This window comes from Sinocyclocheilus rhinocerous, unplaced genomic scaffold (assembly GCF_001515625.1).
Source record: "Sinocyclocheilus rhinocerous isolate Xijiao unplaced genomic scaffold, SAMN03320098_v1.1 scaffold22, whole genome shotgun sequence".
NCBI classification, from domain to species: domain Eukaryota; kingdom Metazoa; phylum Chordata; class Actinopteri; order Cypriniformes; family Cyprinidae; genus Sinocyclocheilus; species Sinocyclocheilus rhinocerous.
The window spans coordinates 105439-122103 of record NW_015642832.1 but is presented as its reverse complement, the minus strand read 5'-3'; the positions used below and the strand labels follow the sequence as shown (position 1 = coordinate 122103).

At 36.1% G+C, this 16665-nt stretch overlaps 1 protein-coding gene across 1 annotated transcript in view; it reads right to left on the bottom strand.

Annotated features, from left to right (window-relative positions):
• The window catches only part of adamts2a (ADAM metallopeptidase with thrombospondin type 1 motif, 2a), a 91548-nt gene extending 88046 nt beyond the window's left edge, over positions 1 to 3502 (bottom strand). Inside the window, exons 1-2 of the mRNA XM_016574070.1 lie at positions 3316 to 3502; positions 581 to 996 (exon numbers count right to left, since the gene is read on the bottom strand). Of these exons, the coding sequence (XP_016429556.1) occupies positions 581 to 996; positions 3316 to 3400 (501 nt within the window). The 5' untranslated portion in view covers positions 3401 to 3502. The remainder of the gene's footprint in view (positions 1 to 580; positions 997 to 3315) is intronic.
• Between the last annotated feature and the right edge of the window lie 13163 nt (positions 3503 to 16665).

The window sequence follows — 16665 nt, the reverse complement described above, 5'->3', positions numbered from 1 at the left end:
GCATAAACACATTGCATTACACCAAATACACAACATAATGTTCTTTTTAGCAACGTCATATGACCCCTTTAAAGAGAGTTTGACCTTGACTATATATACAACAGAAAAATAGAAAATACAATTAATACATACATGTAAACATGTTATAGCTCTGTATAGCTATCTTTGTGAGGACATACACAATGCAATCTCTAGCTCCTTACCCTAAACCCAACAGAACTAAGTGCCTTACCCAAACCCTTAGCCTAAACCTAACCATTACCCAATTATAACCTGATCCCTAAAACCAAGTCTTGGCCCTCAAACAGGCCTTTAAAGGGGTCTCAGAAAGTGAGGACCAGCTAAAATGTCCTCACTTTACAAGATTGTCCTCACTCCAGTGGTCTAAAACTCAAACCGGCCCTCACAAAGATAGCTGTACAAGTGCACACACACACACACACACACACACACACATACTATATTATATATTATATATATATATATAATGTTTTAAAAAATTACTATCATATCATTAACTCACTTTGCACTGGATAAACATCATGCAGTGATGCTTTATATAAGAGAGCAAATAACTTACCAGGCCATCGCAATTGCTGAGAGCCACTGATGTATCCTGCACATTGGTAACATAACCCACATATAAACAGTCACTGGGCAACAAAGGCTCAGAGTGTGTTTGGTTATCGTCCTCAAGCCACTCCACTTTGGCCCCAGGGGCCACGAGCCTGGAATTTAGCCTGAGGCAAAGGTGAAACTCCTGTCCGAAAACAGTGACATTATAAAAGAGTGTCTCCTTGTGCCTCAGGTGGTCCTGCTCTGAGTTTGTCTCCGCATTGGCCTCTCCATGCTGGTTGGCCTGCCTCCTCCTGCGCCGGTGGGACCCCTGCCCACTCAACCGGCTGGCAGAGACGGCGTGGGAGAGGAAGCGTCCGTCTGCATCCACGCTCACCGGCCTCACTAGCCCGTACTCCCTCAGGACATGCTGCAGGGAATCTGCCAGGGGCATGCACACAGTTACACACATTCAAATGTGCACGCACACACATGCAAACACAAAGTCAATAGATTTCACAGTGCACACCAGAAGCTTCCAGCATCGGTCAAAACTCCACTAATCTCTAAATCAACTGCAAGACTTATATTATGCACTGCAGACAGTACAGCTGTCCAAACACAGCCAATATTTAAAATGACAGCTTTAAAAAGTTACAGATATAAAGACTTTTCTTATTAAAAGTAAGAAAAATCTATAGAAACATTGCATTGAATAGAAGGGGTAAGTTGTGTCACCTTTTGCTTAAATTGTCCTCTAGGCAAGGAGAAATGAGACACATGTAAAACTAACATATTTAACTATATTTCACAATATCTTCTATCACCTTTATCATAGGGACAGAACATTTTTATTTATTTATTTATTTTTTAAAGGGGGTGATACAAGCTGCCCCTTGTCATATCAACAGGCAAGTTAGGTAAATGCCTGATCAATTTTAATTTTAATGAAAACATTGAACGCAAAACATTTGTTATTTATGCAAAGATAATAATAATAATAATAATAATAATAATTACAGAGTCACATTTTGCTTCACACTATTCTGAGACAATCATTAATCAGCCATTAATTAAAATACATTTAGCATTTACTGGCTACCTATTAAGTTCCGTATCAGTTACAAAATATTATTACTTACCTACAAGGCCCTTAATGGGTTAGCTCCTGCGTACCTAACTAGTCTTTTGCCACGCTACAATCCATCACACTCCCCAAGGTCGCAAAACTCTGGACTTTTGGTAGTACCTAGGATAGCAAAGTCCACTAAACTAGGATAGCAAAGTCCACTAAGGGAGGTAGAGCTTTTTCGCATTTGGTTCCCAAACTCTGGAATAGCCTTCCTGATAATGTTCGGGGTTCAGACACACTCTCTCTGTTTAAATCTAGATTAAAGACACATCTCTTTGGCCAAGCATTCAAATAATGCATCTCATAATCTTGTACTGCAGTTATATCTGATCAAATGCACATTATTATTCTTTAGCTTGGGTTAAACAAATGAATTTTGATTGGTTGGAACTGCAGCTACGCTAATTATGTCTCTATTTGTTTCTCTGTTTTAACTAGGATTTACACAAGCTTCAGTCTGGATTCAGAACACCTGAGAAGAGACGATGCCAACTATAAAGTTGCTTTGCAACGATTTGTATTGGGAAAAGCGCTATACAAATAAACTTGAATTGAATTGAATTGAATTTAAAATTACTTAAAATTGATTAAATTCTTGTTAGAAAAAAAACGAACAAAAATATTCTTTATTGCACTGAAAAAATTCCGACCATCACAATTGCGGAGAAATATGAAATGGTGACAAACTCATTATCGCTAGTTAAGCAGATGGCACAACTTACTCCAAAGAATCTGAAACACCCCACAGAAAAATTTAAATTGGCAGTTCTCCAAAATGCATATAATTTTTTATATATGCATAAATTCTCCTTGAGAGTACATCTGCCATGTCATTTTGACATGCAAAAAAAAAAAAACTTTTCTATTGTGCATCCCTTATAAATCACAGGCAACTGAATATGACCATTAATACCTATCTATATGGTCAACGGACAAGAACTGTACATTTTTTTAGATTAAGGGGGCCACACATCTTACCCTTTCTCCCAAACAATGTGTCATGCATTCCTATCATACTGATGAGAGAAGCAGCAACACATTTGGCTGCTCTGTTTATGCATCCTATGCATAAGTGTCCTTCACTTCATTAGGAAAGAGCAGCTCACAGCAAAGTCAACACTATAATATGATTTGTCTTTTCTAATTTGACAGTAAAATAATGTGCATGGTTCTTCTGTATAATTTACTCTCCTCTGTACTCATCTTGACAGTAATGTCGGCATTTTGCGACAGTTAATTCAAGCAGGAGACACAAGATCCATCAGCTGTTTTACATTATTGACAGGTCGCGTGGATTTTGCGCTTCCTTTGAGTTTCACAATCAACGCTAAATTCGTAAATATAACAAAATGTATATACTGTATCATGACGTTCTTTTTTACTGTGACAAAAGTTAGAGATCTTTCATTTTAGATGCCATGAAAACTTCCACTCAAATTCAGTGAAAACGTCGCTGACAATAAAATGATTTTACTCTGAAAACTCATTCCTTTCTATAAAAGTATAAGTTGATGAAACAGAGAAACTGAGTTGCTGCTTCATAACGCTGACTGAACATCCGAACGGATCCGTATCTCCTGCATAAACTAACCGTGATCAGAACTGACAATAAAAACATCTCCACGTACCTATACTGTTGGCGATGTAAAGAGTATCCGCGTGCTGAAAGTAAAGGAAAATAATGAAGAATGCACATCCAGGAGTAACATCCATGGCAGGTCCGCGGAGAGGGGAGAGCGCAAGGGCGAAAGGCGGACTTTAAGATCTCAGATAAGCGATCCAGCAGCGAACGCTGCCCCCTCCTTCCCCCCTCCCCTTCCAGACTGACTGCAAAGTGCACTGGGGAAGATAGGCTCTCATTCTCACCCTCCCTGTCCAGCCCTCTCTCCTCCTCTATAGTCCACAGTAAGCGTGAATGCAGATCCTCTCATGACAACAGAAGACCACCATTGTTCTTCTCATCAACACAAAAAGGGAACACCAGTCTTATGGTTCCTGTCCTGTGACGCACTGCTATATAAAAACTGCTACACTCACTCTTCAGAGTCAGAATCAAGTTGTTGGTTTTTCTCTAAAAAGTTTAATAAGTTTAATAGACGCACCCAGTAACCATGTAATGCAAAAAAACCAAACATGTAATACACAGTAGAAATACAAGGTGAAGAATATGGAGGTAGGCTAAGGTCTACAATATATAAGAGAAAAAAAGTGTATTAAGTATTGTGTTAAAGTTGTTTTCTCTAAAGTCTACACACAAAGAAATTAATGACTGTATACTCACACTAGAAGGCAATCATATCAGTCTTCTAGATTTCAAAACAGCCTGTCGTTTTATTCTACAGGAGCAGGTCGCCCCTCACTGGCACGCCATGTTCATGCTATGTAATTGACAGAAAATAATACTTTAAATAATAATAAAAATAGTAATAATAATAATAATAATAATAATAATAATATGTTATTACATTTGACTACAAATCATATGCATTTAAATGTAGCTTACAATAGGCAGGGTTTAAATTGGGCCGGGGCCGTCCGGGGCACATAGACTCCAGGGCCCGTATTCATGAAAAATCTTAGAGCTGCTCCTAGTAACAAAATTCTAAGAAAATTCTTATTCTTATTCGAAATGTGGGTGTTTCCTCTTAAAATTAAAGCAAAGATCCTAGTAAAGAAAAAAGTAATTCAGAAAGCATCTTAACCCTTAAAAGAGGTCTTAAGGTTCAAAAGGGTTAGGAGTGGTCACAACCTTCTATAAGCAAAGTGATAACACAAACAATTACAGCACTTTTAGAACCTTATTGTGTCGCTGTTTATTTCCTATAAACGTTAAGTATGACAGCATGGTAAATAAAAAATAAAGAATATAAATACATATATAATGGGTGTGTTTGTGTGAGAGAGAGAGTATGGTGAAACAGGAAAAATTATGCCTGTAATTTCAAAGTGAAGGCTTATAATAGACCCTACACTTAAAAGCGCTCTTTTATTTCCTTCTTGGACAACCAACCAATCACAGTCTTCAAAAGACTGTGTCATAGCCAGAGCCATAGAGAGAGAGAGTTGCGTCAACTCCGTTCACTCCAATGGTCCGTTTTTTCCCACAGCAATGGCGGATCATGGAGCCTCTCAATAGTTCCCGGAAGTTATCACCAAACGCTAGCAGTGCAATAGAGTTACAGCTGAACAGACCGTGTGCGATGCACTTTTAAAAGGTAAGACGTTTAAATAATGAGATTGTATATCATCAGTACATCTGGATTAAATTACTTTGTTTTATAAAGTATGCTAGTGGATTATTCCTATGTAATTTAGTAGATTTGGGGGAATATAAAGTTAATCAGTTAACAGATAATGTATACATAGATAACGTTAACGACACAAAACAAACCAGGGGCATCTTATTAAAATCGTTTCCCTTAATGCAGTTTCATCCGTCGTTATGGAAGTAGAGAAATTTGTTTTTTTTTCAGTTTGAATTTGAGGAAAGTTAAATATTACTATATTATGAACACAACATTGGTGCGTGTAACAGCGATCGGCGTAAATGGTAAAACGAGGACATCCTCCGTTTTCCTTTTGCACGTGTAAAAAATAATAAAATAACTTATTGTGAATTTTTTTTTTACGTTGCATCCTATTAAGAGTTTTAGAGTGTAGATTTGAGTATGCAGAAATATGTGGAGTGTTTTAGGCATTGTGATTTTGGGATTTTTGTGACTATTACCTGTTATGTTTTAACTCAGCTGAATTTTGGATTGATGACAACGGCAGAGAAAAATTAATAGACCTAAGTGGGATTGAAAGACAAGTAAAATAAATAATAAATAGGCAGGCAAGCAGTTTTGAAAAAGGAAGTGTACTAGACTTAATAGAGAAGCATGCTAAAAATCAAAACTATTATATGACTGCTCTATAATAGAAGTAATCATACTAAATATTTTGTCACTGTATTGTATACTTACATCTGTTTTATTGTATATTAGTAATCTACTGTAGAAGCTCAGTGATGTCACAGGACTGATATGTGATGGAGCATAAGGGTTGAAGCCAGTCAGCAGTGCTGAAGGGACCATGGTGAAATTGAAAACATAACAAGGTATGTTTCTATCAAGCCAGCAATAAGGTTGAGCCAACCATTTTTTCCTCCTCTCTGTGTTTTTTTTGTAACCTTGGCCAGATCTGTGCCTTGCCACGATTCTGTCTCTGAGCTCTTCAGGCAGTTCCTTTGACCTCATGATTCTCATTTGCTCTGACATGCACTGTGAGCTGTAAGGTCTTATATAGACAGGTGTGTGGCTTTCGTAATCAAGTCCAATCAGTATAATCAAACACAGTTGGACTCAAATGAAGGTGTAGAACCATCTCAAGGATGATCAGAAGAAATGGGCAGCACCTGATTTAAATATATGAGTGTCACAGCAAAGGGGGTGAATACTTAGGACCATGTGATATTTCCGTTTTTCTTTTTTAATAAATCTGCAAAGATGTCAACAATTCTGTGTTTTTCTGTCAATATTGGGTGCTGTGTGTACATTAATGATGAAAAAAAATTAACTTAAATGATTTTAGCAAATGGCTGCAATATAACAAAGAGTGAAAAATTTAAGGGGGCCTGAATACTTTCCGTACCCACTGTATATATATATATATATTCCATTTAAAAAAAAATTATATATTCAATTAAACACACGCACACACACATATATATATATATATATATATATATATATATATATATACACACACACACACACACACACACATATACATACACGTAAATTATATATATATATAATCAGATGTTTTTTTAATTGAACATATTCATTTTTTTAATGAATATATTATGTATATGTATATACTAATAAATTCGTGGTGGCATTAGAATTGTAAACATTAAGGGGAATTTCACTTAATAAAATTTACATTTTTCTTGTTATTTTCTTCCAATGAATTTTCTAAGACAACACATGCTGTCTCCTGTCCTATCTGAAAGTCAAAGATGACATTAGTCATTAGAATACTTAGGCCTTTACAATGGGATTAGTGAAATCACAATAAACGACGTAAACAAGGCTATGTTAGCCTAAAATATGTATATGCATATACTGCACAGGCAGGTAATGCTTGATCACACTAATCCTCAAATATTTGCGATTTTTTTATGTTTTAAAAACAACATTACTGTAACTACATACTCATAAAACATGCTGAAGTCTGTATATTATATAAATATTGCAAATCAGTGTATTTACTTATTACAAATTACCAAAAATCGCAGTTATGTCTCGCTACTCTATCAATTTGAATTGCCCGCCAAAGAACTTCCTGGAACTATTTGAAGTCTACATGAATCACGTGACAAGCGTTTTTCATAAAACATGCTGAAGTCTGTATATTATATAAATATTGCAAATCAGTGTATTTACTTATTACAAATTACCAAAAATCGCAGTTATGTCTCGCTACTCTATCAATTTGAATTGCCCGCCAAAGAACTTCCTGGAACTATTTGAAGTCTACATGAATCACGTGACGATCAAGCGTTTTGGACTTCCGTTGATGCAACTCTCTCTTTCTATGGCTCTGGTCATAGCTAGCAACGGGGTCAGCCCCTCCTCCTCACTAAGATAAAAGTTTTTGTCTTTTCCTCGCCCAGAGTTGCTCTCAGATTGGTCCTGAATAACTTTTAAGTTAAGACTCCTAGTTAGAAATTTTTAAGCTAAATTAGGAGCTCTCAGAGAGGATTCTTAGAATCTTTGAGAATACGGGCCCAGTGCTCGACATTAACGCTTCATTAACGCCAGACAGATTAAAACATCAGTAACTAAAAATAACTATGTAAACACCAAAACGCAAGTATTATTCTGATTTTATTACATTTAGAATAAGTGGCGAATAGTGGATATAGCTACTGTAGCCTATATAATGCATCTATTGACGGAATAAGGTTGCGCTGCTGAGGCGAGGCTCACGCAGCCTCTCCAGGAGAAATCAAAACGCGCAACACTAAGAAACTCGGCATCCTGAGGTAAAAATTCAAAATGGAAAGTTTTTATATTTAAAATACAGTTAGTTAGGCAGCAACCAGCCGATTCATTGCTGATCGATTCCGTGTTTTGAACGAATCGGTTGAGTCAAAGTTTCATTAGCCCAGGCATAAACATCTGATGAATCTGCCGTTTGAACGAATCATTTGAATGAACGACTCAATAACTCACTCATTAAACGCTCACTACTGGCACCTACTGGCGTTTTTATTTCGTTGAAAAGTATAATTTCCACCATCATTTCTTGTTTGTATATTCAAAAATATTTAAAATAATCTCATAATATTATTTAATGCAGTTGTATTTTACAGTGTAAATGATTTAATTTGATAATGTATAGATAATCACATTATTATAATTGAATTTAGAAATTAGAAATTAAAGTATTAATGAGATTAGTGGGAAAATGCCCTCTATAAAGGTTAAAAAAATGTCCTTGGATAAAATATAAAAAACACGCAGATTTATGTCACAGCTGATAGAAAACTGATGAGAATATTGCTTAAGAATAAATCATACTTGCAAAAAAACTTGTGTGTAAGCTCAATACCATAGAGCCCCCCCCCACCCACACATAACAAATCCCAATTTAACCCCTGCATATAGGCATAAACAAACCAAATCAAAATCGTTCATATTGACCATTTTACGCAGATGGGAATAGGCTATACATGAAGAGTTCATTTGCAAAAACAGATAACTCCGTTTTTAACAATTTTCAAAAATCTTGTTTTTTCATTGTGCATTCCAATTAATCTCAATCAAAACACAGTTGGGTTGTTTTGATTAGGTTAAAAAATAACTAAACAATGCAGCTAACTAACACAATAAAACAATACAAACATGATTTCTAAAAAAAAAATAAAAAAACGTAGTTATCTGTTTTTGCAAATAAACTCTTAATATATACAATATATATATATATATATATATATATATATACATACAGTGTCGTGAAAAGGTTTTTGCCCCCTTCCTATTTTTTTAAATTTTTTTAATTTTTAACACACTCAAAAGATTCAGATTATCAAACAAATTTTAATATTACACAAAAATAATGCAAGTAAATACAAAATGCAGTTTTTAAATGATGATTTCATATATTAAGGGAAAAAAGCTGTCCAAACCAACCTGGCCCTACGTGAAAAATGAATTGCCCCCTCCTGTTAAATCATGAAAGAACTGTGATTAATCACATTATTTTAGAAAGCTGAGTTAAATTTCACTAGCCACACCCAGGCCTGATTACTGCCAGACCTGTTGAATCAAGAAACCACTTTAAACTTGTCTGACAAAGTAAAGCATGCTTAAAGAGCAACGCATCATGCCGCGATCTTAAGAAATTCAAGAACAGATGAGTAACAAAATAGTTGACGTATCAGTCTGGAAAGGGTTATAAAACCATTAAGGCTTTGGGTCTCCAGCGAACCGTGGTCAGAGCCATTATCCACAAATGGAGAAAGCTTGTGAACCTGTGGTGGTGAACCTGCCCAGGAGTGGCCGGCCTACCAAAATTACTCTAAGGGTGTTTTCACACCTGAGCGTTTGTATCGGAACCTGGTGCGTTTTCCCCCTTGGTTCGGTTTGTTTAGGCATATGTGAACAGGGCAATCACGCTCGGATCCGCACCAAAACAATCGCTCCGAGACCGCCTGATTGAGGTGGTCTTGGCCCGATTGCAAACAAACTCTGGAGCAGTTTGCTATAAGTGTGAAAGCAATCCGACCCAATGGACCAACGAATCAGGCTGTATCACAATGTATAATGGGTAATTACGTAAAGTTGTGTGAAGCAGCAGGGATTGTATTGCTAATGGCTCCCAAAATGAACCGTGGGCTAACTTGGAGCAGGGAAGAAGTGAAATGTTTAACACACTGCCGAACAGCTCTCCAAAACACACAAAAACACCTAAATTTATAAAGTGTTTAGCGAGCGCTTAAAACAAATGGGCTTTAATCGGTCGGTTGAACAGTGCAAAGAAACTCCGTCAACAATATATTATATATATCCTGATGGATGACAACTTTGAGCGGAATCCCAGAAAATAAACAGATGCACTCTGACCAATTAAAAGAGAGTTTACTTGCACGTGACTTGTATTAACAAAGTTTTATGTGTTTGATGATCTGAATCATTCAAGTGTGACAAATATGCAAAATAAATTAAAAAAAAACAGGAAGGGGGCAAAAACCTTTTCACGGCACTCTCTATGTATATATACTAGGGCTGTCAGTCGATTAAAATTTTGATTAATTAATTACAGGGTGCTGCAATTAATTAATCGCAAATTAAATTTGGCTGTGAAAATACCCCCAAAAGATAATTTATAGCTATTGTGTTAAATGTTTAGGCTACAACGGCCTAACATAAACTATGGAACATAAAAGAAAATAATTTGAGAAACATCTCAAATTTAAAAGTATTGTTTGTTCATGCAATGAGTCACTGGTAACCAAAACAGCTTTGTTACCAACAGTCTTCAAAATACCTTCTTTTATGTTGTGCAAAAGAAAGTAAGTCATTCAGGTTTGAAACAATATGAGGATGAGTAAATGACAGAATTAATTTATTTTTGGTGAACTATGCCTTTAATGATTTATTTTTTTTTTTTTTTTTTTATAAATTAAATGATACGCTAAAGAAGAAACTAAAACTACCAGCAGGTGGCAGTAAATGTCTTTATTCATTCGATTCGATTCATTCATACGGCTGATTCATTCAGGAATGAAGTAAACGGCTCTCTCTATGAATGGGCCTTAGAATCATTGATTCACACGATTCATTCACGTGAATTCATTCAGAAACTAAACACAGCTGTGTTGCTCACAGACGCACAACAGATCTGCTGTGGCTTTATAGGTAATAATTTCGTCGGCAATATTGAACAAAAACACACAAAATTGTGTTTAAAATAGGTCCGTGAACATATACACAATATAAACTTCTTGTTTAAGGAACTGTTGTATAAAATGACATTTGCGCAGTATAGCCTACAGTCTATGATTAGCACTCGTGTTCTTCCTGACAAAAACAGCACTCGTGTGATATTGCTCTCGCTGCTCGTGTGATATCGCTTATTATATGATATAAATAAGAGCATTAAGCAATAAGCATTTTTTGCCCCAATATCTTGACTTTTTAGGGCATAACTTCATTTATTGAGTCGTTGCCCTGCATCGTATTTGTCAGCAGTCAACTGTATGAAATATACAGTGGGTACGGAAAGTATTCAGACCCCCTTAAATATACTTAGGACCATTTGATATTTCAGTTTTTCTTTTTTAATAAATCTGCAAAAATGTCAACAATTCTGTGTTTTTCTGTCAATATGGGGTGCTGTGTGTACATTAATGAGGAAAAAAAATCAACTTAAATGATTTTAGCAAATGGCTGCAATATAACAAAGAGTGAAAAATTTAAGGGGGTCTGAATACTTTCTGTACCCACTGTAAATACACGCGACGCGACGCCGCGACACACGATAAAAGGTATCTTTTCCATGTTAATCAGAGTTTTTGTCCTAACTAGCCGCGACGGCGACACGCGAAATTTATCATTTAGAAACGGTTTCTATTTCCACGACGTCGCGGATGGAACAACAACATACAAACTATATGACAGTTAAACGTCTCTAATATGAGTTTAAATATAATTTTGTGTGACCTATATAGCCATACTGAAAGCAACAACAGATTTGTTTTTTTTTACCTCAGATCTTGAAAATATTTAAAGCAAAGATGTCCGTTAAAACTGTGAACTCACTGCGAACCAGAATGTATTCCATAACAAAGATTATCAGTCACTCAGTATGTACATTTAATGATGTTAAAAAGCTTTAATATTTATGAATTAGATTATAAGCATATCCACTTCGTTGCGAGTGCAGTGCGCTTCCAGAGAGAGCCGTGTAGTGCCGAAATTTGCACCCTGCCAGATTATGCACCCCCTAGTATTGGTAGGTTTAGGAGTAGGCTAGGTGTGGGGGAGTTAGGATTAGGGGTGGGGTTGGGATTAGGCAATCAGGTAGCGACTTCAACGAGGGGGTGCATAATCTGGCAGGGGTGCAGAATTCGGCACAAGCCCGCCCCCACACACGCTTCTGGTTGGCTGTGAATCCTGTGATATTTGATTGATTCTGTTGCGTCGCGGTGTCGTGTCGCATCTGGTGTGTGGACACCCAAATTGCTTGTCGCTGGACTCTTGTCGCGTCGCGTGTAGTTAGGACACGGTGTAACAATGGCTACTTTACATGGCCATAAATTAAGAAACAGGCTTTTTGCTTGCCTAATGGTGTACTTTCGGCATACTGGCAGGGTAACTGCCGAAACTAACCAGCCAGATCTGACCCATTGATTTGTTTAGCATTTCAGAAGGAAAATAAATAATTAAGATGTTCATTTCCTATTCAGAAATTTCAGAAAGAGAAGATGAGAACTAGCAATTCGCACTTGTCAAGGAAACAGTAGCATTATTACATTCATGGAGAAATTAAATGCTCTTTTTGTGGTTGAGTTTATGGATGGTATCTTGTAGAAATCATTCTTCATTTTCCCCTTTCTGTTTCTTATAACTAAAAATGAGTACATCTGTCATAGTATTTTTAATATCATACATAATATTCTTCTACAGGACCACACAGCCATTAGAGAAGACGCTTCCTGCTCTGTTATAAAATTAGTGGATTATTGAAATAAATCACCTGGTGAGATTGGATGCTGGGTTCTTGGAAAAAGAATATCTAATGCATCTCTGTGGTGCAGGAGGAAATGGATCATGTGCCATCTATCTGTCAGCACCTTTACTTCTCCAACCACCTCTGTGGGATAAAGGCTCTAAAAGTACAATGACAGGCCTTCAGTGTGTTAACACTCCAAAGAGAAAGGAAAACTTGAAATCGCATCATATGACCCCTTTAAAGAATGTTGTGCACTGATGATAGCATGCAAGGACCCATAGAGCTTTACACTATGGAGTACAAACAAACAACCTGACTTTAACATTGGTAACCATTTAAAATGTGATTGTGTAAACTGCTTTTTCAAATCGTTGTTTTCCTTTGAAAACAAAGTTTCAGTTGTTTTCCTTACTAATACTCATTATTTACCTATTCCCATTTGTTTCTTTTATGGAACACAAAAGCAGATACCTAGCAGAATGTTCACGCTGCACTAAAAGTGGACTGCCAAGATCCAATAAGGAAAAAAAAAAACCATCATAAATATACACTGTAAAAAATCTGTAAAAGTAGGGCACAATGTACTGTATAAATTTGAAGGAGATATAAATTATTGGGATTATCTGTATTTATTTTTTTACAGGTGTTTTATCCATATTTTTTTTACTTCATTGCATTGTGTTTTAGGGTTAATGGAAATGTCCATAACATTACCGTCATTACGGCAATATTGTCACATGCAGTAATTAACTGTTATTTTGCCAATTTTATTAAAAAAAATATATCACATGTTTTACAGAACTATTTGTTTATGGAAAAACATTTTGAATCACAAAAACAGCACACTAAGAAACTATAAGCTCAGTTAGCAAAAGTCAGCTGTGGTTAACTTCATGACTTAATTGCAGAGACCTCAGATTGTGTTATTTTAAGTGCAGAGCAGAAGACAGGGTTTCTGAGAGGGACGACACTAGGGCAGCTGGGACACCATCCATTTCTTATGCTTCGCTGACTGAGGTAAAAGATTGAGGTTGTCACTGTGGTTAAGGCAGACGATGGTTTAATCGAACCTCTACATTCCAACGCCATTGCTCTGCCAGATGGGTCATGCTATCATGCTTTATAGGCAATCACCTTACCATCTTGTAGCTGGCATCCAAAATGTAAACTAGGTGCAGAGAGTATACATTTTGAGGATAACTGCATGTAAAAACTGAATAGTAACCCTTATTATAGCCAAAGACTGTTTTAAAGCTGTTAAAAGTGCAATTTATATTTATGGGGAAGGTCATATCCTGGGAATAGTTGAGAGTTTTGTCACTTGATCTTGTATGATGGGGTCAGATGAGGAAAGGCTACTTGAGTTTTAGTTCACTGAACTGAAAGAAGTTGCAAAAAAGTGAATGTGAAAGCAGATGGTCATGTATATTAATCCTTGTCTAAACAACACCCTCAGAGCCAATCTGCAATATTTTCTCAAAGCATTTTTAGAATTGGAATACCTATATGGATAACTAGCACAAATTAAATAAACAATTAATTGATATGCAAACATTCTCCTGTATATATATATGTATGTATCAAACCAAAATTTATTCAGTCACCTTTAACATTTCTCACATTATCACAGTTTATTCGCGATAGTTTAGAAAATGGTAATAAAATATGATAAGAACTCAGAATTCATCTAGATAATGCCAGATAACTTTGATAGAAAGGTACGTGATGAATTAGGTTGAATAGCTGTCAGCAGTCAGTTGTTAAATTTAAGTACACAATTAGATAATACCAATTTAGGTCAACCAATTGCCAAGTATTGCTTAATTTTGTTCAGTCTCTGATGTAAAAAGGTCCCATTAGCAATTGCTAAAACATGACCCAAAACATGGTCAGCTCAAAGTGTCTGAATAATTTTTGGTCCCAAATTTTTTTTTATCAATTTTACTGGTAGTCCACTGTATGAAGAATTTTTGGGTATAATATCCACACATAAATGAACTATAGTGCCCTCCACCCACTAGTAAAAAAATATATAAAAAATTATGTCTGGTGTCTGAATAATTTTTGATTTGACTGTATATATAAAGAATGTTCATGCTGCTCTCTTCCATACAATGAAAATATTAAGTTTTAAATGTTTTTTAATAATGATATTATTAGTATTATTATTAAATGAATTTTCGTTGTATTGAAGAGAGCAGCATGAACATTCTTCTTAAAATAATAACAAACAATATATTTATTATTAATATTTATATATTTATTAATTAATTATATCCATATAAGATATTCTAATATTTATCCATTTTAGATAAATATTAGACTTTTTCCAAGTGAAAGTTTATATGTATTTAACAAAAAAGCATATTCAACACAAACTACACTTTTAAATAGAAATTTTCATTTGTAAACACAATATTGTCAGGCGACAATAGACTATTGCTATTCCTACCCATTCACTGCCCAGTGTGGACAAAAAGATGAGTCAGCAAACTTCATGTAATAGAGCCTGAAGGGAAAAGCCAATAGATGCATACTGCAGCTAAACACAACCTTTAGATTCATAAACCAACAGATACATACTGCAGCTGGCTTCAGATACAACCCAAAGTCTAAACGTGTCCAGCCATGAACCATCATCCCTGAGATGCTTAATTCACATTACGACAGATGATATTATCACACACCACATGTGCAACAACATGTCCCAATGCATGTATCACACTGTTTGAATTTCTCTCCTGTTCCGGTGCACCTGGCCAAGTCCACCATATGATTCACTCATGTGGATCCAGGAAGAGGAGGACACTTCAGCAAGCTGACAGAGATGCTGTCTTACTTAGCTTTTGGTTTTAATCGGAGACTGCATGGATAGGGCCCACAGCTGGCAGTTGTAAGCCCTCAAGGGGCTTGTTGCTGGTTAGTGGCTGTAAAACAGAGTTGGATCTATGTTGCCGTCACTGCTGGCTCTCAAACGAACCACGGCCGAGCCAGTGTGTCCCGCCAGAGCATGTGTTTCACATTTGTTCCTCTGCTCCCTCTCTCCCCTCTCCTCCTGAAACTCCTTCCGCACAAATTCACGTCACGTGACCTGCTGGGTTAAACGGCTGCTGCTGAGCAGACACATGGATTACATGAACATACACTTAAAGGCATACAAGCACAGAAATACAAGTACTGACAAGACACTTCACAAGTACAAGTACTGACAAGACACTTAGTTCATAGTTCACCCAAAAATGAAACTTCTGTCAAAATGTATTCACCCTCATGTCATTCTAAAGCTATTCTTCTGTGGAAAATAAAAGATGATGTCATGAAGAGTGTTAATGCTGCTCTCTTTCATAGAATAAAATTGGACGGCTTTTAAGATCAACTTTTTGGGGGGGCATAAAGTCAAGTAATGAGACCACTGTCCTGACATCTTATGAAGAAAAAAGTCTCAAAAGGAAAACGTATTATTCATAATATACATAATAAATCAACAAAATTGCTTCACTTAATATTATTTATAAAACCGCATGTCTGTCAAAATCACTCAGGAAGTAAACAGCATGTCCTACTTGTTTACTGCTTGAAAAAAATGGTGCCAAAATGTGTTCATAAATAATTTGATCTTCTTAAAAAAATAATTTGTGATATTTGCTTAAAAAAAGAAACTATTAGGTGAACTATTCCTTTAAGGAAACAATATATCTGTTGAGTCCAATGAATATATTATGAACAACTGCTGAAAAGTAGGTCATACACTCCAGTAACATATTTTACACCTCAACACCATGGCAGTGTGGTTTACTGCCATGCCTTTCAGCTGAAGCACAAACCCCTGTTTTGGGGGATAGACATTTGCATATGAAGAAAAAATTACATCACCACGCATTTCTTACAACTCTCATGAGAGTTTTTATACCTCAACAGTGTATTTTTCCGTGGCAAACCTGTTTTGCTTTTACTTTGTTGAAGGAGTCATGATTTTATACAGTGGCTCAACCCACAAGAAGACTTTATTGAAAGGTTTTGGTTGGAGACCTTTAAGAGTCAAGAGCAGGGTCTCTGAGCTGCTTGATTTATGAATGACATTTACATGACCACAAAGAAAACAGAAAGGACTAGTAAAGGGAGCAGCCTGGCACTGTTATGAAAGCTGTTGATCAGTTTTCTGAAGTAAACACAAACTTGTACACATGTACAAACTGATAAGCCTGATTAGACACCTTTTTTTTATTCTTAAAGGCATACTCAGTATTCTCAGT